Here is a 22,928-nt window from a genome sequence, read left to right on the forward strand (position 1 = left end):
TGGACTGAGTACCTAATGTCCCTGAATGTACTTTATTAAGTTATTCATGATTCTTACAGTGTCATTATTAGAAATTTCCAACATCAGAAAACCATTTCTCTTCAACACTCCAAAGAATTTCAGTAATCCTGTGAGGCTTGATTAAAGAATACATACAAAAAGTTGAAAATTACACATCAAAAGGATGAATTCGCCTCTTTAATGGCAAATGGTAAGAGCCGAAACAGACAGAAACGTTCAGACACAGAACATAAGGTACACTAGAAGAACAAGGTACTACTGTGTACGGTTAAAACTGGACAGAAACTACACGTAACTGCATGAAGTAATATTACGATCCCAGGTAAAGAGCAAAAAAAAAAGTTTCAGAGCAGCAAAGCCAAATTAAATAGGCACAAAACCAAAAACAGAAAGTGAGAAGTTAGAAAGCAAGAAGAAGAGGCAGATGTTTGAAAAAGGAGTGACCCTTGCACAAAAGACATTGCTGAAACACGACCAGAGCAGAAACATCAGTTGGGTACTGCGATACCAGACACAGAACGATGCTTGAAGGGCAGGTCGTGTCCCAGTGGTGACAGAGAAAAACACAGCTGGCCTGGACAGAAAGCCCCAATCTTAGGAACTAATATACTTAAAAAGAAAAAAATTATCTGCTAACTGACAGAGGATAGAAATAAAGCATCTTTCCAGACAGGTAACTTCACGATAGTCCATTAAAGCATGTGCTGCTCCCTCGTGTGGCGGTTCTGGTACTGGCAAGAAATGGAGCTGCTGAACCAAAGGTCTCACTTCAGCTGACAGCCTTGCTCCCCATGAGCTAAGGGCTCTCAACATTTGGATGGTTACTAGAAGTTTGTAACTGGTGAGGAAACATTATCATCTCATGTTATTAGTCAAGATCTGATCAAGTGCTTTTGGGACTGAGTTTGAACAACGCTAATGCCGCAGCAAGCTTGCTGCTAACACAGAACCATGCTGCAATGCTGAGGTTGGAGGTCAGCGAACTGAGCTGGACCGCACACGGATGAAGATGCCTCAGACCATCCCACTGACACCTGCCGATCACACCCAAGCAACACATGCTGAAAGAGCCACCTGAGTCTTATGGAAATTGTCCCAGTGATCACTGAAATCCCTTCCTTTCTAAAGCGTATGTGTGGGAAGAGGTAAGGCAGAGAAATAAAAAGCCTCAAAGACATGATATTAAATAAATATTTATAGGCAAGAGCCCTGTCTCACAGTGATGCACACCTAGACAAGTACAATGAGCAGACATGCCTGCTTTATGTACATATCCATTTGTGATAAATACACAGTACAGAGTTTTATCTTTGTCACAAAAATCCTGTAAGTTCATATCTATGTTAGATATAACTTTATATATGGCAACAGTAATCGTGTTAGTTTCTCCACCCTGTAATTCCATACTAAACACTGTGCAGTTCGAGTAAAGAGCCTCAAACACTTCCTTAAAATTTTGCAGGAGCCCCACAAAACACAGGGATAAAAGCAGCAGAAGAATTCATCCGAGTTTTTCTCAACTTAAAAAATATAATTAGTTGACTCTACCAAAACAAATTAAAATCTTTTCAGACACCTGCACCTTTCAAATGCCCAAGTAGAGAAGTCTTTCCTATTTGCTATAAGTTCTGCTTATGCGAACCCAAATTTTCTTAGAAGCACGTATTTCTTTCCTTCTCAATTATTTTTCACACAAGCTAATAATATCATCTTCATACTCTCCATACAGTATAATTATAATACAGTTTGACATTGTTCGGACACACAGGTATACCAGCTCAGTGTTACACAAAATTCAGTGCATATTCCTGGAATAACTTGGTTTAAAAAAATAATAATACTTTAAAATGATCACATTAAAGAAAAAAACCCAAGTATCAAATGAAGAAAGCCAACTCTTAGGCAGCATACCGTAACTCTTGAACAGTTCAGCTTGCTTCAAGGGCAGTTCAACTGTTTCTCTAATAGTTTTGAGCTGGCTCTTTAAACCTCCTATCATATCATAGGTGACTCGGGATTCACAATCACTATCTTCTGCTACATTGGTCCTTGTTGCAGTAAAATTGATTCTAGTTCTTGAAGAAATGAAATAAAAAGCATCCGTATTGCTTATTGCTCCAGTTTTGCCAGTTAGTGGTAGTCCCTCACTGCCTCCTTTCCCAGCCAACTCCAAATTATTGGTGAGGTCTGCACTGTCTCCCTTGCTGTAGGTTTTATCTCCCTCACCAGAGTCTTGACCACTGGCTGCCACAGCAGAACTGGGTGTAACTGGTGATCCTGGATCCATTGGTTTGCTTGGTGTGCTCATAGACGCAACCCCTGGGCCATCGTCCACGTCCATCTTGCCAAGCTGTAAGGACAAATCTAACATACTCGTCTCCAAATCAGATGTCTCAAGGTCTGGTTCATGCGTATCACTGGGAATAGCACTGCCCTGGGCAGTCAACTCCACGCCATCAGTTCCTTTCACTTTCATCACCACGATGTTACAAAGTTTGCCATAGAAAGAGAAAGCCAAGAGGTTTCCTGGTAAAACTATTTTCCCATCTATGACAAGATTAAAAAAAAAAAGAAGAAATTTTAATCTACTTTGGCAGTAATAACATTCAACATTCCTGTATCAGAATAATTCTTTATCAGGAAGCCTAAAGAGTACTACAAATTACCTTGAAATTACCCAACTACCTTTTATTATGTGAATTTCAGGCAATTTAAATGATCCCCTTTGTACACAAGCAGACTGTACCGGATAAACATTCGTCAGTATCATATGAAACCTCTGGTACTAAGCTCATCATTAATTTGAGCTTTTTAAATTTCATAGAGCACTCAAAGGGAGATTATGGAATTCCTATCGTAAGAAGTAAAAATTTTGTATTTGCCATGCGCTTTATAGGTTCACAATATTTCATGTTTAGCCCACCTTCTCTGAGAGTCTTGGCCTAAAAAAGGTAAGGTTTTAGTCTTTGTGTTGACAGAGAAAGATTAGGAAACATGATCTCAATGCACACTACAGGCACAAAAAACAGAGGCAAAAATGTAAACAAGATTGATTATTTCCAGCCAGACTCATTAATTTGGAACACAGGTCATGTTTCCTGCTTAGCCTTGGAATACTTTTATTAATTCCTAAACCAGAAGATTTGTAGTGTATGCTTGGGGCAGCACTACCTTGAGCAACTTACCCTGCCTGTTTGCCTTATTTACACTTATCTACCACCCAGCAAAGAGCAACTTTTCTTATTTACCACCAACATTAAAAAAAAAAAAGATTCAGAGTGTGGGATTTCATGTCAATACTGATCCCTTACTTTGTCTTTAACGCATAGTATCGCACTCTCTTCTTCACAGTGCAAGTAAACTTGGAAGTGCATCACAGTACCAGCTGGAAGGCCAGCAGTGACTGCTAAACAACCGTAACTTGAACAAGCGATATGTACAATGGACAGAAGGAATGGAATCACAATTAATGCAAATTTGTTATTTACAGCACAGCAAAATTATTTACCCCAAAGACAACAGATCCCTAAAAGAATTGTGAGCAGAATGACATCCTCTATTTTGCCCTAAGCCATTGGTTAAGAACACAGGGGAAAACGTTTGCTTTTCTATCCAAAACTTGATGATCTACTATTGAACTTAAACAGTCAAAAGAGAAGCAACAAAACTTATACCTAGGTTCCTCAGTAGACAGACAGACATTTCTTCAGCATTAACGGTGGCATCTTTGTCCCTGTGGTAGGGAGAAAAAAAATATATTTTTTTTTCCAAGCAGTAACTATTCAAAACCAAAAAAAGTCCACACCATTAAGGCACCAGGATGACAAATACCACCTATTTTACAGTACGTGATTTAACCCAACAAACAGAAGAGATGGATGAGCACTTGACAGTCTTCAGATCATCTTAACTCTGAAGATATTAGACACAGAGTAACAGAAGAAGCATGCGTATTTCATTTGGGGTTAGTTTTTCCATACAAAATGCGGTAACAAACAATATTATAAGTTATATTTATAATTTCTTAATATTACAAATATGGAATGCATGCTTATCTCACCAGAGCAGCCATTGCTACATTTACTGAATTGAAAAAATGACAGACAAGGTAGGTCTCTCTCAGCCCTGCGAACACACATGTACATCTTTTATTGATTAAACCGGCACCATGAGCACTTGCAAAACTGCATGTCTTCAGCACTGCACATCGCTATCAAAACTGTACAAGTTTTCCCCACAATGCATTTTCTAGTCTTTTACTTAATCGACTCAACAGATAAGCCAGCTTAAGCCACTGCCCTCACCAGCCCTGGCCGGGTCTACAACATTTTCTCAAACACCATCTCATCACTGGGATTTAACACACGGCTGAACAGGTGTGCTCTTAGCAAGTGAAAGGTAAAGGTGTCTTATGGACAATGGTGAAAGGATGTCTTCTCTGGTGCTCATATTAAAACATTTTATATCGCATTTACAACTCACTGAGCACAGACATCGTTAACTCTCCCTGTTCCTCGGGTACACTGCAACATATAAGGCTGTGGCACTTCAATCATTTTTCAGTGATGGTTTATCCATACAATCTTTTTCCTCTTTCATGTGCAGCTTTACCTTTTATTAAAGCCCATTAAACCACTGTTTTTTAATTCTTTAGTATTTACCGCCCTCAGCCAATCTCTGTGAGCCTCACACATTAGCTCTTCTGTTTTCACAACAAAACTTAGGTTTCACTACACCCATTTTGCAGAGGAACATCCACAACCCTTGCAAGCACATACAACTGTATGAGGAAAAGCATTACACCAAGAGCTCAGCAGCAGCAGCAGCAACAAAGGCATTTAAAGCAGATACAGCTGCTGCAAATAAAAGTACAATCAACGGGGGGAGCTCTAAACCTAGAAATAACCCATTTCTCAATTCTGCTGAACAAGAAAGGAACATGAGGGAAAGAGGGGTGTTAATGCTAATTTAGAGGAGAGCTCTCAAAACATCATAGCCATTCCTGACAAGTAGACACATACTCAATTACACTGCTGGGGTCTGAATTTGGGGATGGGTTTTTTAACTGGAAGCAAAAGCTAAATTATTAAAGTTGCAACCAGCTCCTCAGAGGTATTAATTTGCAGAGAATGAACTACACCTGTGAAGTGCCTAGAAACCTAAGGCAGTGCTTGAATAATGGGATTTCCACTTATTCTTTTAATGATTTCTATTCTTACATAATAGGATGTCACTATGGTTTGTGGTAAATGAACAGGCTTAAAACAGACCAATTACAATTTTCATGTTTTCTCTCCTAGAGTAATTCTAGAAAAACAGTAATTTATATGACTTTTAATCTAGTGGTACATATGTAAAACAGTTCTCAGAGCCTGACCCATGACAGGCTGAGAGGGAAAACTCTGGCTGTGGAACAGTTCCCCCCAAAAAATTACAGTAATCATAAATATTTCAGAAGTTATAGGCAATTGATCTGACCTCATCCTTAGCTTATATTTCAGTAAAAGTCACAGCTTTAAGGAAAGAAGGCCTATTAACATGGGGAAATATAAGTAGATTAGGCTTAATTATTTACTTTAATGTGGGGTTGGTTTTTTTAATGAAATAAGTGTTTTCAACCACTCTATAACCAAACAGTATAGAATAATAATAAAACTTCCTATAGGATTAAATTACCAATAACAAAAAGCCACAAAAATATAATTTTTTCATTTTCTGGTTAGAAGAGAGGCATGCAGAGCAAAGCAAACTGACGCCAGGAAGTCAGCATACAATGTGCAAAGTTAACCAGTAAAACTATAATTAAAGCTAAACTGGTTATGTTGCCGATAAAAAGCAAGACTGCCTCACCAACGTTTCTGAGAGTCAGTATGTCAGAAAGCAGCATCTCCCCCTTAAAATGGACAATGACAACGCCATGTTTGAAAACAGAGGGTTGACAGGGAAGAGAAGTTAATTTACACAAATTACAGTGTTGGGACACTTAAAAATAACTGTAAAATAACTTTATTTAGGAAATAACTATGATGTTGTGAGAATGCCAAATATAGGAAGTCATTCAGCAGATCAGTAAACTGCTAATTTCTCAAAGCATTCATGATTTCAAGGCAACTGTGACTTGCATCTTTTGCTCCCTGTTTTGGGTGAATTTCAAGGAAAAACAAAAACATACCTCTGCGAGTTTCCAATCCTAAAAAATATTCCAGTAAATGAAAGTGGAGCACAAAACCACGTAAATACAAAGGTGAAGTTTTGAAGGGAAGTGGTTAAAAAAAAAAAAAATCACTTCACCCTCCCCAACCTGTCAGCCAGCAGTTCTCTTCACCACAACAGGACTTCTCAATGACAGCTTCTCAGACACCAGCCTACAGTATAATTCCTAATGACAACAGCAGCAACAAGGGCTCCTTCTAACCTGACATCAACTCTACGCGCAGAGATCATCCTGATCCTTCAGAAATGATTCACAAGTTTAAAGAATCTGCCTTGATCATGCAGTTATACACCGTTGCCCAATGCAAACGCAACACAGGCAGCTTGACCGCTGCTTCAGGAGGTGCTGGGATATCATTACTATTCATTAAGTTAACGTAAAACAAAGAATCTCTTAAGACTAATGAGCTTAGTGTCGTTATATATTCTGCACTACAGCACCACTCCTCAGCCAAGAGTCTGTACAACAGCTGAGCAATTCCATCTGCCCACAGAGGAGGAGGCTGCAGTCAGTAGCAGTTAGCCACAGGTTACTAAACTTTAGTCTTAATCTTACCAACATCTGCACGTGTTTGACTTTTTCTGGGTACTAATTCCATCAAAGCAAGAAAGGAAAAGAGCATCTTCTAAGAGGTAAGAGCCTGCAGTGCACAGCAGGCACCTCATGGTACGTCACTCGGTTATAAGAAGCTGCATACCTCAACTTTACATCGACTTCCTCTGCCTGGATGACTGCACCAGTCACGGGCTGCACAGTGATGGCATCACCTGGATTCACTTTCAGGTTCTTCTGTGTGGTTTCACTCAGCCCAATTTTCCCACCTGGAAAGCCTGTAGTGGGCCAAGCAGTACAGACCTAGGAAGAGTTTCAAAGCAAACAGATGTCAGTCGAGATTCTTTCCCACCATTTCCAGTCCTCCCATTAAAGTAAGCAACGTTTTCTTACAGAAGAGGGGGAAGGAGGATTAGGTTAAAACCTGGTGCCACAGAAAAATATACCAGTAGCACTGGGTTCTTAAGATATGATCCAAGACACTTTTCAAGAAGAAAGAGGTTATATTTTGCCTACAAAGAAGAAAAAAAGAATTCACCAGGGCTCTACACATTCTGCAGCTGACACAAAAGCATACACTGTGCTGACTAGGAAATACTGCAAATGAATGAAAAACCAAGAGTTTTTGCAAACTCTTTCTTTGCAAATAAACACAAATGTGTGTGCATAAGTAATATACAATATATAACACATATATGCACACATAACTTATAAATTTATCAAAAAAAATCGACAGCACGGATTTTTTCCGGTACTGAGAATAAAGATGCAACTACAGCGTAGAGAACACAGACAAGCACATTCACTGTCTTTCTCAGTGCAAGCTGCATTTTGGTCCCTACCGAATACAACAGGAACATGCTGAAAGCACAAGAAAAGCACCTGTAAGCACAAGAACGAGCCTCACCTCCTGTCGCCCATCAGCAGAGGTGAGCAAGACCGGACGACCTATGCATATGTTTGCGGACTTCATGCTGCCCAGCGACAGCTGGGCGAGGGTTCTTCGCAACATTTTCGGGACTTTGTCATCTCCTAACGTTTTCAGGAGAAAAAAAAACAAAACACCATCCTTTTTTCCTACCTATTGGATGAATTCAGCATTTCTCGCACTTCCCAGTCACTAGAACCGACAAATCCCTCCCAAGCCCTCACCAGAGGCAGCGCCCGGCCGTGAGGGAAGCACAGGGACCCTTCTGGGGGGAAACCGCGTTATAACGGGACAGCGTTTCTGACAAGCCTGAAAACACCCATGGCAACACGCTGCTGCTTGCTGCATTTACCACCCAGCTTTAGCCAACAGCGGGCCCTTCCGCGGCGGTCATGACTCTGCGACACCGTAATAAAAACCACATTTCGCGGGGGCTCAGCCGACCTTGCCTGAGAGACACCCCCACCGCGGTCCCGTCTGAGGGGGAGGTCCCCCGTGAGGGCTCGGGGCAGCCCCATGGCCCCGCTCTGGCGGCCGCGGGGAGCGGGAGCCCGGCTTTGCAAGGACTCGTTTTTAAACCAGCCGCCCTCAGCCCGGCGGGCCGGGGCAGGCGCCAGCCCGCCCCAGCCGCCCGCACCCCCGTACCTGCCTCCACAGGGTCGGCGACGCCGAGGGCCAGCGGCCCGCCCTCGGCACCGGCACCGAGGGGGGCGGCCAGCGGGGAGCCGGAGGCGCCCGGCACCGGCCGCCCCTTGCTTTTCCGTCTGGAGGAGGCGGACATGCTGCCTCGCCGGCCGCCGCCGAGCCGTTCCGGGAGCAGAGGTCGGCACCGCCCCGAGGGCGGCCGCTTCCCGCAGCCCGGCCCGCCTGCGCCCTCCGCAGCGCCATGGTGAGGCTGTGGCGGTCGCGGGGCTGGGGGCCCCTGGCGAGGCTGCGACAGCGGCCGGATAAGTTCGGGGGGGTGAGCGTGGACCTCGGCGAGCTGGGTCGCCCCCTCCGCCTGGAGCAGGCCGCCTTCGGGCGGTGGCTGCGGGGCAAGTGCCGGGGCGGGGGCCCGCGGGGCGGGCGGGGGGCGGCGGGTCTCCCTCCCCGTGGCTCCCCTCAGCAGCCCCCGCTGGGCCGGGCCGGGCGGGCGGCGGTCGTCCCCCGCCACAGACACGCCCACAGACCCGCGGCCGTGTGGTGCAGGGTGTCGGCCGAAGGGAGGAAAGATCGCCTTCCCTGTGCGTTGTGACAGATCCTAAGCTGAAAGCCGTCGTTTTGTGTGTAAACGCTAAATCGTGCAACGTAAAATACCGAGCTGGCAGCACCTCCTCACCTTCTGTCACTGCTGGCACGTTTCTCACACCGGTGGTATTTGGCCCTGTGGTAAATGAGGTGAAAATACAGACTTGCACATGTTAATCCCAGCTGTCACGCGCGACGAGGTTTAAAACCAGAAGGAGCGAGGCCAAGGCGGTGCCTCCGGGCCATGGCGTCGCCCCTCGCCCTCCTGACCTCGCGCTCTCTTGCAGGCGCCGTGGCACGGTGGCGGGAGGAAGGCCGCCTCGCCGTCTGGCTCCGCGTCCCCATCCTCCAGAGCAGGTTTGCGGCGGCGGCCGCTTCGCAGGGCTTTGCTTTCCACCATGCCGAGCGGGGCTCGTCCACCTTGACGCTGTGGCTAGGAGAAGGGCCCAGCAGGCTACCGGGGTACGCCACCCACCAGCTGGGGGTTGCAGGTTAGTTACACCAGCGGTCGGACCCACAAAAAGCCTTTCGAATGAGCCCTTAGGACCAGGTTCAGTAGGAAATCAACTGTTCCTTTTTACAGCCAGCTACTTACTCTTTGGGTGACTTTACAACATGAAGCGCATCATTCATTAATGCACCCATACAGCCGGGTGTGTTGCTAAAAAACAGGCCAATAAAGAGATTTCTCAAAACGATTCCTGTTTGAGAAAATTGTAAACGGTTCGGGGAGAAGATGATGTGGTCCTGTAGCTTTAAAATTTACCTCACGAATAGTGTTTCCAAACACCATTTTGAGAAACATATCTTGCCTTTCAGCTTGCAGGTGAGAGAGGTAGGATTTCAAGGTTCAAGCAGTTTTTTAAAAGTAAAAAAGTAACTACAAACTCCTTAGAAAAAAATAATTTCTCTGCTCCCTGCTTTTACTGTAGATGCTTAATATATGCATCATTCTAGATTATGCTGAAGTTCAGGTCTGTAAATGGGGCAAACTTGACCCAACCGGGATTGTGCAGGAACTAGCACAACTGCTGGCCCAAACTACGGCAGTCCAAGAGTTGCTCGAAGCTGTGCCTAGCAGTCCGCAACCCCAACAAGTATATTTCACAAACAAACGAACACCTGGGCGCCACGCTCTTGCCCATCTAAACCTCCCACAACCACAGCTGGAAAGGAGTTGCTGTAAAAACTGAGGAAGTCCCCAAGGAATTTCATAAGAACATGTCCAATATTTTTTTTATTCAACGCAGTGCAAGGAACTGGTGATGAGTCAACCTGAACTCAGCTTCACCAAACGTGAATGTTTTCGCCCACTCTCTCCCTCTCCGCAGTCTTCCACACATATGCAAGTACCTGTCCCATCACTCAGTAACCTCCTGTAACCCGGAGTAGCATCAGTTCGCCTCGTGTACTGGTAAAGGCTATATAACACCCGGCAATTGCAGCACAGAAACACCAAATCTCTCCCGTTACAAGCTTGACTAGTTTGTCCTTGATGTACAGGGATGTTAATTCTTCACTGAGTGGTGCTCAGACCTATAAACAGCAATTTGAAAAATTTAGTTAGGAAGGACTTAAAAGCTGGATTATTCTATGTAGCAGCAGGTCAGGTGGAAGTAAGTTTGGGAAAAACAAAGCCTCCGCTTACAGAACAGTGCTACTCCTATGGTTATGGGAGTTTCCAGTCGGGAAGCCAGCAGAGGGCAGCGTAGAAGCTGAAGACATGCTTGGATTTTTTCAATGGACATGTTAGAGCATGTCTTCCTGAGGTATGAAAAACCTCACCATTAAAATATGTGGCATTAGACTCGAGTAAGATAACGCATTCTCCTAGCACAAACACCGTGTTACTCCTTACGGTTATAACTTGTGTGTTTGACAAAGCGTGACTAACTGCAAGGGGATTTTTCTGAAGTATGTTTTGCATAGCTGAAAGTGCTATTTAAAAGAAAATCCTGTAATAGATGTGTTGGGCCCCTGATGGTGAGCAGGAAGGGCTTAATATAAGAAAAATCATAACTTTGAAAAACTCGCAAATAAACATTTGAAAAATACGAAAAACACTTTCAGAGCATAATTTGCTGTTGTACTTTGAGAGAAACACTTTGCACTCTGCAAGTAGGAAAAAACTTTGAGGAAAGAAGAAGTTTCATAAATGCAGGTATATGGATTTAATTTATTGTACAGATTTAAAAATTCCACAACATGTATGTATTCCTTGCTACCACTTTTCAAACCCGTATATTTTAATGCATTATTGGGAGTTTCTTTAAAAGAGGTAAAGACTTAAGGAAGGCATTTGTGTAGGTAAACAAACAGATTGCAGTGTGTGAAATAATAACTGCAGTGTCCCCCCCCCCTCCACCCCCACCCCGTTCCACTCACTCTCACTGGATCTGGAGGACATTCCAAGAACACACTAAGCAGTGTGGATACCACCTGGCATATGTTTATTCCATTATCTTTCTGCTTCAGGAGGGAAAGCCTGCGTAGCGGAACGGCTTCGTTCTATTTTTAATTAATTTTATTGAAATATTAAGTTATTTAAGTATGTGCAATTATATTGTGTGTATGTGCCAAACCCTAGGCATTTTTATTTCCTGCAGAAAAACCTGTATTTTAGAAGGTTTCTGCAGTAAAGAGAAGCAAATCTGCTGATGAGAGTCTCTATCTCGGAGCTGTGGCCAATCAGCTAATTACAGGACTTAGTCCTGAAAACAGAGAGTGGAGTCGCTGAGAGTGGTTTGCCGGCCTGCAGGGAGCCAGCACAGGGAGCAGGCAGCAGGTCGCGAGCCTGCATTGCCAAGTAGACCAGCAGCTGGTTTTCGTCCTGTCTGGAGTTTCCCACATAGCGAACGCCGCGCTGCCAGGGCTGATGCCTGAGCATCATCCAGCCAAGCGATGACAAAGGTGTGAATAAGCAAGGTCACGTCATATTTTGCCAGACTAGATCAGAGTCGCCAAGCAGAGAGTAGCAAACGTTACTCATTGGGCTTGGCCATTATTGTTTAGAAATAGTGGAATATATGATGCGTCTTCCAGCTAACTTACTGCATCCGTTTGTAGGCGGCAGGATCTTCCAAATATGTAAAGGTACAGAAAAGCTTCTGGTGTATGAAATGATTAAGATGTTTTTGAAAAACACTTCCAAAATTCTCCGCCTCCTAGGAGGAAGCAGTCTGCCAGAAAGTGATGTGTTTGTAAATATGACACATAACAATGGCATAGGAAGACTAGTTGAGGGAGGAAAGTAAAAGGAGAGGAAGAAAAGTAGAAGTCATGCTCTTCTCCTGCCGGGTAGTAAAAGCCCTACAACACGGCTGTTACTTTCATTGCTGCCTGCCTTAATCGAGCTGTTGAAAGTCAGCGGCGTTGAAGAGCGAGAAGGGTCTCTACACGCTCATACACACAGATGATCATCAGCCTTGGCCAGCCCTGTCACTTAAGGAAATGTGTAAAATGAGCAGCTGCATAAATGTTAAACTGCACAGGAAAAGAGTTAGATAGGTTTTTATAGCCCAAGGAATCAAAAGTGATTTAAAAGCAGTTCCCAAGCTGTTTTACAACCAATTCCTGGCTGCTGATCTTTACAATGCAAGCAGCGATATGTGCGCGCATTACCCGGCTGACAAGGGCTTCTCAACTCTGAGCACCTTTTCATACACGGTCACATCAATCATAAATAAAACAGGTAGGATGAAGATATTTTTCCCCTCCGTTACTCATTGTCTGGAGTTCTCTAAGGGATTTCTTTTTTTTTTAAATAATTTCCTTAACCTGTTTCCCAAAAGAGAACATTCAGAACAAAGCAGTGTTGTAATAGCCATTACTCGGTTAGGTTACAAGTGTAAACCTTTCCAGAAAGTCATCCTGGCGCTGGATGATTTAAAGCTCCAGGTACCACATTTGTAGCAAGCAGGAGGGTTTTTAAAACCGCAGCTCGGAGCCTGCAGCCAGGCACTGAGCTCACTGATACCAACCAGGTGCGGCCCGGCGAGCTTCCGCAGAGGGACTCCTGAGTTACGCTGGGGAAAAATGAGACCAGACAGCAAATCCCAATAGTGTTTGTCCATCCTTCCTGCTTCGGATTTAGGCATCATCTAGCAGAGATTCTGGACATCTCACAGAGAATTTCACTGCGAAAAATGACATTCACAGGCATCGATTTCTGGGGAACGGAGGAGAGGAAAAATGTTATTTCTGTTTGATTCAAACTACAGTTTCCTCTCTTCAGCAGGCCTCCTTGGTCTCAGCAAACCATTTGGCTGCGGAACATCTCTAGAAAATAACCCCTGTAATCACAGCGTGCGTCAAAGTTGCTCCCGCTTTCCTTTTGTTCCCTCTCTTGATCAGTGCAGTACCTGACCATGGGCACTGCCAAATATTTACAGGAGGAATGAAATCATGGAGTCACAAGCCATGGGGAGGCAGATACGTGACTACCCTCTTAAAGCACGTCCTTTGACATGTCTTGAAGGAAGATTGGTATTTCATCTTTTAAATATTCCTCCTACACGTAAGTCTGCCATGTATTATTAAAAAAACAGAGACTGTTTTGAGCTGGACGCTCATTCCTTAGTAATCCCCCTCTGTGGAAATACTTCCCCATAGCATTTTAAATGCGTATATCATCACAGAGCTGTCCATATACTCTTCCTCCTGCTGTAAAATGATACAAGCATTTTTTTATCGTTACCTACTAATTTGAAACCCATGCATGACTGATCTGGAAAAGAGCCTGGTACATTGCACCGTTGTACTCATCCTGCTCACCACAGCACGCTTTAAAATCTGAGAAAAATACCTGTTTTAAAGGGAAGATGTTTTGAAAGTATCACCAATGTGTGTGACATGATGATTAAACACGAAAGCACTTGGGTTTTAAAAAGTAGGAAAACTTGTAATCTGCGGGAGACAGTCATGGGCTGAGCATGGGGACACACGGAGAAGCCGAACGTCTCAGTAAAAAAACTAAATTGGGATGTATGAATCAAGTGAAAGTGTCACTTCCCCACTTGGAAGCAATGCTTTTTGATTAACAAATAGACTCAGATTACTGCGCAGTTCCTGTCGGGAGTCGTGAGCTGGGTAGTACGGTACGAGTTGGTCGTCAGCCCGTTGACCATTGTCAGGATAGTCAGCCTGTCACATACTAAACCTTGTGTATTATCAACCAGAAAACACTCAGGCAGGAGTTCTGTTACAAATTTCACCTGCGAAGAGCTCTTGCCCATCATGGCTGCTCGGCCAGAGTCACTGGAAAAATTTCTGTTATTTGAGCGAGGCTACAGGCACATCTCTGCTGAGGCAAGCAGCTTTGCTCGATTATTTGGAAGACGTCTTGATCTTGCATTCTTTATTTCTGATAATAGTAACAGAAGCAAATTAGTCTTTTCATTTCTTGTCTAATCTGGAACTTAAATGAGGGAAGTATTTATCTTGGTACTGCTAACACTGAATTTTTATACGGGATACTTAATCTTTTTACATATTTTATTGTGTATCAGTTTTCCACCAAAAAACCCACTTTCTGTGATTCATCCAGACAAATCCTGCTAACCATAAATGCAGTTCATTAGCATTTTGTCATGCCTTGTCAAAACATGTTAATTTATGGTTGTTAAGATTGAACATTGTGGTCTAACAGTCTTTTTCAATATTATCTCTACCAGGTGCTGTTCTAGATGCAAGCACTGGAAGGGTGTTGGTCGTACAAGATAGAAACAGGGTAAGTTTGCTGTAGGAGTCTAAAATAGAGAAGTTTATTTAGATAAGCCTACCCTGTAGTACAGAACAAAGATCTTTTTCTTTTCATTCCAGTCCAAAACTGTGATAGTTAACTCGTGTGTCTCTTGGAGCACTTCTGCCAACACAGAGCTGTACTGCATTTGAAGGGAAAAAAAAATAGACTTTGAAAATCAACGGCTCTGTTGTTAATTACAGCTGGTGATTGAATCAGCAGAATGAAGCACCCCTTCTGCTTTGAGTTTTCTGTTTTCTCCTGTAACTGACCCAAGAATCCCTGATCTTGTGTTTGGATCCACACAGACCTCTGGAATACCCCCATGGCTCAAAGCAGATTTTAGGAGAAGGATTTTCATTTTGTTTGGTTTCAGACATTCCAGCCATATCTGTGGCTTTAAATAAGCAATAACGCGGTTGGCCATGACCCGGAGACCACCATTGTACAGCAGGTGTAAAGACTGTTAATGTCTCACAAACTGAAGTGCTTGACCGAGAACACCAAACTGGAGAGTGCTGGTGCGGCAACGGTGGGTCGTGTGATGTGGCTTGCGGAAACCAAGCGTCCATCACGGGTGACGCCTTCCAGCCTCTGTCAGGCTGACCTCTGCTGTAATATGGCAAGTGCAGAAGGCTCGCTAGCTCATTAGCTGTTGCTTGTGCTATTCCATTCAAAATGTACTTAGAGCTGCCGTTACGCTTTCGTTTTAAATGAAAGCATCTCTACTACAGTGAGATTAACTGCAGTTTTAACATGGAAACAATCGACACTGCCATACACTGAAGTATGCTTGGATACATTTTCATTTCATGTAGTTAAAACTATGCCAGAATCTCACTGGCTACATCTTTCTGTCTTTCCTGAAAGAGCTGCTAAGAGATTTCTTCTCGGGACCCAAAGCATCACATCAGTTCATTGGTGACTAAAACACAGTTATGAACTTCAGTGAAAGGGCGCTTTCATAGGCAGGCTCAATTATACGTGTTGCATGTGTAACACCAGAGTTCAGAGGTAGAGAAACACCCCTTTCTTGTTTCTCGAAAATGGTTAATTTCATATTTTTACTTACCATAAAGTAAAATTTCAAGGACTTCTCTGTAGCAGGACCTCCAGGCTTACACTCGGTAATTACCAATTAAAGCATAAACCCAGCGTGCAAGCCGTAGGCTCCAAGAGTGGTTCCAGCTCTAGCAAGTCTCCAGGAACAGAACAGTGTATTGTAAACTTTAGAAACTCTACCTTCATTGTTCCTTTTATGCACACAGAAATTATAAAACCGCATGCGTACCTTCTAGTAAATGCCTTAGGTCTCAAAGAGTAAAAACGGGACCTGTACATTCTGCATATTTAGAAGGAAATAGTAGTTTCCTAAGCCCAGGAGGCTCAAGGCTGAACTTGTTACCACTGTGGCTTTGTTAAAGCTCACCATTTTGTTAAAGCTCAGCCACTTGCAGCGCAGGTATCTCCGTCCAGTCTTAGGGTGAGACATCAGACGCTCTCTTCAGGTTCCAGGCCCGGTTCTTCGCACACCAGAGATCCCCTCCTTAGCCTCTGGCCCCACAACTCATGAGGACCAGCCGGGCACCACTCTGCCCTCCAGCTCGTTCTGGGAAGCGGGGAAGTGGGTGTATTCCAGGTGAACGCCTTCAGCTTACCTTTCCAGAACAGAGCTGACACTGGGAGCCGGGAAGGGGAAAGGGAGAAAATGATTGTTTCCGACTCCCCTCTTCACAGCTCTCTTTTACCGAGTGGATAAAATTAAGTATAAAAACAGACATGTATGAATACCTTTATATTTCTTATGCACCGAACAAAGAAAATGTTTCAGTGCGAGCAAATTGGCTCAGTGTCTGTTTCCCACTGTCAGTCCCACCCCTCCTCTTCCTTCTCCTTCCCCAAGAAATGAAAAATTTCCCTGAAACGGTGACTTCCAATACAAATGATATTCTAAAAGCTTTAAAAAAATTTTAAACAGCTAGTGGAAGTTTAAGAGCTGTTTGGGTTTAATCATGAAAGGACAATTCCACGACACAAAAAGAAGGATTTCCAGGAACTGAAAGCCAATAGACAAATATATGTATTTTCCATCTGCACTATTTTTAATCCATTAAATTCCTATCCAAGTCCTTTAAGAGTGCCCAGAAAAAAAAAAAAACAAACCCCAAGCCATTTTCCAGTGTAGTCAGTGGGGTTTCAAAGCACTGGAAAGCGCACTGCTTCCCTCTCTGTGCCACACGGACAAGAAAAGCTACTTCTTTTTTTCCCAGAGCGTACCTTTTTCCTGGCTTAATTTCTAGTTGAAGGTTAACTTCTTCCTACCTGGACTTTTAATAAGCAAAGACATAAGAAGAACGGTACATAGAGGGAAAGGTAAAGCCTACAAATCTGTACGCGTTCGCAAGAGGTGCAGGAGCAGGGACTCCTTTACCAGTAACAGCACCACGTCTGCACTTCAGGTTCTAAGTACTGAACTTTATTGCAATTCAATAAATGCTTCTACATAGAAATCACACACAAGGCCTTGGGTTTTGTATTCCATGAAAACAAACGACAAGTTACACTAAATGGTTATTACAGACACACAGAGTCATCTTAAAGCCAGTGCAGTAGAGAACAGTACTACAATCATTATACCTGTTTGTAAGATTAAATATATATACATTTTGTTTTTTTAAAAGCCAAAACCATCGAAGTGGAATACATCAGTGATTAAATATAAGATTATATATAAGTCTATAGCAGCTTTTTTTAATATTCAACTATTCTATCTAGTTATCTAGCAGCAACATTGTCTAATGACTGTTAGACTTTGTATTTTTCAATCAGTAGATGTTTTGTTCCAACATTCCACACAGACCGCAGATACCGCTGATCCTCACGTTAGCAAGAACAAAGAGGTTCCTACTTAAAGCCTTACGGGTGTTTGTGGGAGTCCTTACAATACCGCAGCTTCAACAACAAAAAAAGTCACGTGTTAATTGCCCCCTTTGTATTAGAGAGCGCAAAACAGGCTGCGTACTCATTATTAATAGTTTTTTCCTCCAATACAGACTCTGAATGCGTGGAAGTTTCCAGGAGGTCTGTCTAATCCAGGCGAAGACATCGGTAAGTCCTGGGATAACAGGTCAGACGTCAACGGAATTGTAATGACATTAACAGTGCTGAAATACATCGTGACCCACATCACTCCTATGACTAATCGCTGCTTTGAATTAATGATGTGACTTGGTCCCGTGACCTTAACGGTAGTGGGGTAACATTATGCTCAGGGCAAAGAAGCTTTTTATTTACAACATTTACCCTTTTCCACAGTTTCTCTTAAATGAGTGCTTGAAGCCAGCTTATTTTTTGTAGGCTTGTAGGATATGCTGTAACATGAGGCAAAAGAGCAGAGGATTAAGGTAATCGGTACATAACCCGAATAAAACTGGAACAGCGAGCTCTCGGCTCACGCTGGAATCCAGGGCAGCGAGCTCGACGGGCTGAGCAAAAATTTCCAACTCCATTTTTATGTGCAAACCAGAAATAAATACGCACGCTTCCTTCCACCCGTGCTCGTTTGATTTGTTTAGACTAAGGGCTCTGGCACAGGACCAGCGTTAAGCGCAGCGCCTGAGCCTCGAGGGCACCTACTTCCAGCCAGAGATGTAAGGCGCTTCTGCGTTAAAAAGCAATGCTGGTTTGAGGAAACCTATCGTTCCTACCCAGCGTAGCACAGGTGACGGCAAACGCTGCCGCAGTTCTCTTCAGAGGTGAACGAACACGGGTGTGTATGGAGAGAGAAAACTGTGCTGCTTCTCCTCCTATCTCACCCCTGAAAATTCTGATACACCGACCAGTTACTTCTTAAGTTCTACTGCAGTTATTAGGTAGGTCTTGCTTTTAAAAGTTCTATTTGCTCACATTAATTTAGCCCCACGTCAGTATTCGGATATGAACATATTCTTCCAATAACTCAGAAATGCAGAACTCAGAAACGTTGCCCAGAGCAATGCAGCAGCTCTGGCAAACGGGGTGTCGAGCACGGGTTTCCGGACTGTTTCATACCTTTGAAATAGCTACTATTTTTAGCAGCCTTCCTACCACAACGTGGAGGGCTTGTATTCCAGTTCATTTGTTTCAATGCATGGGGAAAGTTTCTAATTAGCGGGATGTGGCCGAGTTGTAGTTTTCATAACTTATGAGTCACATTTTAAGTCTTTCTGTCAAACACAGTGACAGAAATCAAAACTATTTTCTTGACAATGCAAATACATGTAACGCAGTGAAATGGATTCATGTTTTCAGAAGGATCCCGAACGCCGTGTTTGTTGCCTAGCCAGGCTCCCTTCCGCTCCTAGGAGATACCAGAGGGATTTTTGCCCTGAGGGAAAAGCACGGCCAGTGCTGGCAGCAGCTTCCCCAGAGGAACACTGAGTAAGCCAGTGGCCATCCCTCAGGCAGCTGGTGAGATTAGGGCTGGAGCCTGGATACAGGCACTGAGAAACACCCGGGAGGAAACGAGTCTCTTACAGCGCCCCTCCTGCCACTACTAAACCGTGTAATAATAAAAGTTATGATCTTTTGCATCACATCTTAATATTACAAGAAGATATAAATTAGTGAAGCATAAAATATAATAGAGCTTAATTTTACCCTTTTTTTAAATCCTTACATGAAACCTTATAAACTCACAGTCGTTCAAGGGACTGAATTTCAAATAACAATTACAAATCGCAGTTACAACACTTGAAGATCCTGTGATTATATGAAGCGACAAAATATATATGGCTGCCTACTTCAGTGAGTACAAACCGACTTGCACAAGTCATTTGAATAGTTCCATAATGCAGGTTAAGCAAAGTGCACACATTTTTGTATTTGAATATTTCTGAAACTTAAGCCCTAGTGTTTCTTCTAATTTAACTGTCATTATATGTTTATATATATATACACACACACATATTTAAATTAAAGGGAAATAGAAAAAGGCACTTTATCTAAAAGCAAAGCTCAAAGCTTAACTGAAATCCCTAATTTCATTTTTCTTACCATAGCCTGCCTCAGCATTCCTCACGACCTCAGTCGTTTACCTTCTTTGTCCACTTTCATGTAATACAGCCCCTTGCCTAATAAGAAAACCACTTGCCATAGGGAGTCAGCTTCACAACCGCCATTTTAAACCAGAGGAGCACAGAGCCCTCTCTGAGCAACGTAAAGCGCAGCCTCCGAGGGTCAGTAATGGTAAAGGAGTATCTTCCCCTTATGCAGTAGCCTTTTAACTAATTAATGCTGTAATAAAGTCACAAACCTCCATGTTCTGCAGGCACCACCTATTAACGGGTCTCCAATCCCGCAAAAACCTCTATATACTTGGCATAAACTTTACACAGCTCGTTCCATTGCAAGATGGAAGTTGAGCTGCGGCAGAAGTAGGTGCAGAATCAGGGCCATTAGCATATCGTCGTTCGGCCTCTGCTGGATAAATCCTTTTGCTTATATACTGCCAGCCACTGTATGTCCTGAAATTGTTTCCAATATTTGAATCTACCCCTACAACGCCTGGTTTGTTCACCTCTGACATGTCAGGACGCAAGCTTCCCTAGGAAGGCAAGTGTCTACAGGGTCTTGTAAAATGTATTTTGCTTTTGGAAGTAAGCCAAGGCACTCATTTCTCTCTGCAAAGGAACTACCTGAAGCAGGTGACGTTGCAAACCAGGTCTATGCTTTTACCACTCAAACAAGACACAACTATGAGTTTACATAGATTTGGGAAAAGCTAGTATTTTACCTACCAGTAACTACCCCAGGCAAATAGGATTTTACTTGACTACAATTAAACAGCAGAATTTGGGGAAATAAGTGGAGTAGCAAAGATCTCTTTTGGGCTCTTTAAGTTACTATTCAACAGAAAAATCTTCTCCTTTGAAGGGTACTGGACAGACAGGTAATTCTCTGGCTGTAACACAGGAGCACAGACCCTCTAGGCCCTTGAAGTTACGGCTACTTTTGTCATGAGGAACGTTAACACTTACATCCCTTAGCCCGCTGTAGGCAAAACGTGCCCGTGCAGCACAGATGCTGCATGTTTTCTGGAAGAACAGGCTACGTGCTATGGCCTATTTCAAATGTCACCAGGCACTTAAGATCCATTTTGGAAAGGACTTAGTGCCACCTCTCTGCAAACAATAGTTTTACCCACTTTGTCACACCTCGCACACCTTGCGGCAACGTGTGATGAAAGAAAGCGATTTGATCGAGGGATCAGACATACGTGCAGGCGTTCAGCTGCAAAGGTCTGAACCTAGAACTGGCTAGAGGCAAGGAGAGAGACGGGGGCTGAGGTTCAAAGGACTGAGAGGAGGGAACACTGCTATCTTGGGCTGAGAGATCAGTGGAGCCAGCAACCGTCAGAATGTCCATTTCCAAACCACACCCTGTACAGTATTATCAAAACATTCTTACTTTCATCATTTTGTAGGATATGCACAAGAAAGGCGCGTAGCAATTAGTTTTGTTCGGGGACCAGAAAATTAGCTTATCCTTGTGTCAAAACAAGCAGGCTTACGTTCTGAAAAGCCTACGAAGCAGAGCAGAACGCTTTGAGTCAGAAATTTTCCACAATTAAAAGGTTTAAAGAGTGTTAAGCTACTCGTCTATGTATTGTAACGATTGCTCTTTTCACCTAGGAGACACAGCAGTTCGAGAGGTTTTCGAAGAGACTGGCATTAAGTCAGAGTTCAAGTCCATCCTAAGCATAAGACAGCAACACAAACACCCCGGCGCCTTTGGCAAGTCGGACATGTACATCATCTGTCGCCTGGAGCCCTCCTCCTTCACCATCAGCTTCTGCCAGCAGGAGTGCCTGAGGTGCGAATGGATGGACCTGGCTGAGCTCGCTAGGACGGAACACGCTACTCCCATCACCAGCCACGTAGCTAAACTCTTACTTTACGGATACCGGGAAGGGTTTGAGAAGATCGATATAACCATGAGGGAGTTTCCAGCTGTCTACACAGGCCTGTTCTACAAACTGTACCACAGGGAGCTGCCCGAGGCCTACAGAAACATTACATGATAGCAATACATTTCACATTTCATTATATTAATAATTTAGAATTATTAATCTAGTGTTATTTAGACCATATTAAAATTATCCATGGACTTCTTTTTAGGTAACTCTTAGAAAGTAATTATTTACTCTATTCTCTAATAAGCTATAGAGATATAAATTATTTTTAAAGGTAAATATTGCTATAAGTGTGCATCAGATCTGTTTTCCTTTACTCTGTAAAGCAAACATAAAGTAAATAAAATAGCCCAACATGGATGTCTAGCAGAAAACAGAAGTGTTACTGATCCTGAAAAATATATTTTCCAAGTAATTTTACCTCCACGCACACTGGCACAATAGGTTTAAAGAGCAATATAAAGACAGTATGAAACATTCGTGCTTGAATCTGGTTTCTGCAAAAGTAGTTAATATCAGCAAATGATTGCTTATATTTTGGCTACTTTGGAGAGGAGTAGGGGTAGGGAACTCAACGTCTTTAGTGTAGTGTGGCGTGTGTGCTCGGAATCCGCCGTGGAAATCAGCTTTTAGCAGACATGGGAAGAAAAAGGATAGCTTTCTGTCCGGGTCCAGTTTTTGGTCCAGGTTTGTACTGTCCAGTTCTTTTCAGTGCCACGTACCAATCAGAGTATTTCCGTGACCGGTAAGTGTTATAGTTATTGGATTCCAAGCGCTCGAAAAAGAAACATTCTTCTGTTGCACATTTCTAAAAGGGAAGAAGAAAAGGATCATTGATATTCCATCACAACAAATCAATCCTTCAGACTGGCGGGACTGACTTACCAAGAACGTAAGTTAGCAGTCCATTTGGGTTTAAGAAGTTCACATCAAATGTTTCAAGTTTAAAGAAAGAGCTATTGTTAAAATACAGTTTTCAACTATGGTTCATTTATTGTCTTTAAACACAGACCAAGCAGATTCCAGTTTGTTTTCACAATGTAATTCTTTGTTCTGATCTGAAACTCAGTCAAACAAAGGAAGAAGCCCGTCCCTTGGCACTTAGCGATAGATCCTGACTTCCCAGAGCAGCAGTTTTGCCATCTCGGCCTTCGTTACAATTTAACCAGAAAGAAAAGCAGGGTGTAAGAGAAAAGGGAGTCTTTCCCTTGCCTTCCTCAAACGAACCTTTTTATCAGTTAGGGAAATAGCATGGCATAGCTTCAGCTTTTGCCTGTTCTTTTCTAATTTTGAG

The 22,928-nt window shown here is 43.2% G+C and overlaps 3 protein-coding genes across 3 annotated transcripts in view; 1 reads left to right on the forward strand and 2 right to left on the reverse strand.

The window, feature by feature from the left end:
• Positions 1 to 8,603, reverse strand: part of AFG2A (AFG2 AAA ATPase homolog A) — a 207,084-nt gene extending 198,481 nt beyond the window's left edge. Inside the window, 7 exon segments of the mRNA XM_064450498.1 lie at positions 1,933 to 2,568; positions 3,696 to 3,754; positions 6,933 to 7,090; positions 7,695 to 7,819; positions 8,361 to 8,496; positions 8,498 to 8,570; positions 8,572 to 8,603. Coding sequence (XP_064306568.1) covers positions 1,933 to 2,568; positions 3,696 to 3,754; positions 6,933 to 7,090; positions 7,695 to 7,819; positions 8,361 to 8,496; positions 8,498 to 8,570; positions 8,572 to 8,603 — 1,219 coding nt within the window.
• Positions 8,602 to 21,994, forward strand: NUDT6 (nudix hydrolase 6). The gene is made up of 5 exons (XM_064450499.1): positions 8,602 to 8,749; positions 9,230 to 9,433; positions 14,615 to 14,670; positions 17,736 to 17,790; positions 21,354 to 21,994. Exons 1-5 carry the CDS (start codon positions 8,602 to 8,604, stop codon positions 21,740 to 21,742), a joined length of 852 nt encoding a protein of 283 aa, XP_064306569.1. The 3' UTR covers positions 21,743 to 21,994.
• Positions 21,995 to 22,027: 33 nt separating this feature from the next.
• FGF2 (fibroblast growth factor 2) overlaps positions 22,028 to 22,928 on the reverse strand; it is a 31,608-nt gene continuing 30,707 nt past the window's right edge. Inside the window, exon 4 of the mRNA XM_064450500.1 lies at positions 22,028 to 22,442. Within this exon, the coding sequence (XP_064306570.1) occupies positions 22,257 to 22,442 (186 nt within the window). The 3' untranslated portion in view covers positions 22,028 to 22,256. The remainder of the gene's footprint in view (positions 22,443 to 22,928) is intronic.

The sequence above is a fragment of the Phalacrocorax carbo genome, chromosome 4 (assembly GCF_963921805.1).
Source record: "Phalacrocorax carbo chromosome 4, bPhaCar2.1, whole genome shotgun sequence".
Classification (NCBI taxonomy): Eukaryota; Metazoa; Chordata; class Aves; order Suliformes; family Phalacrocoracidae; genus Phalacrocorax; species Phalacrocorax carbo.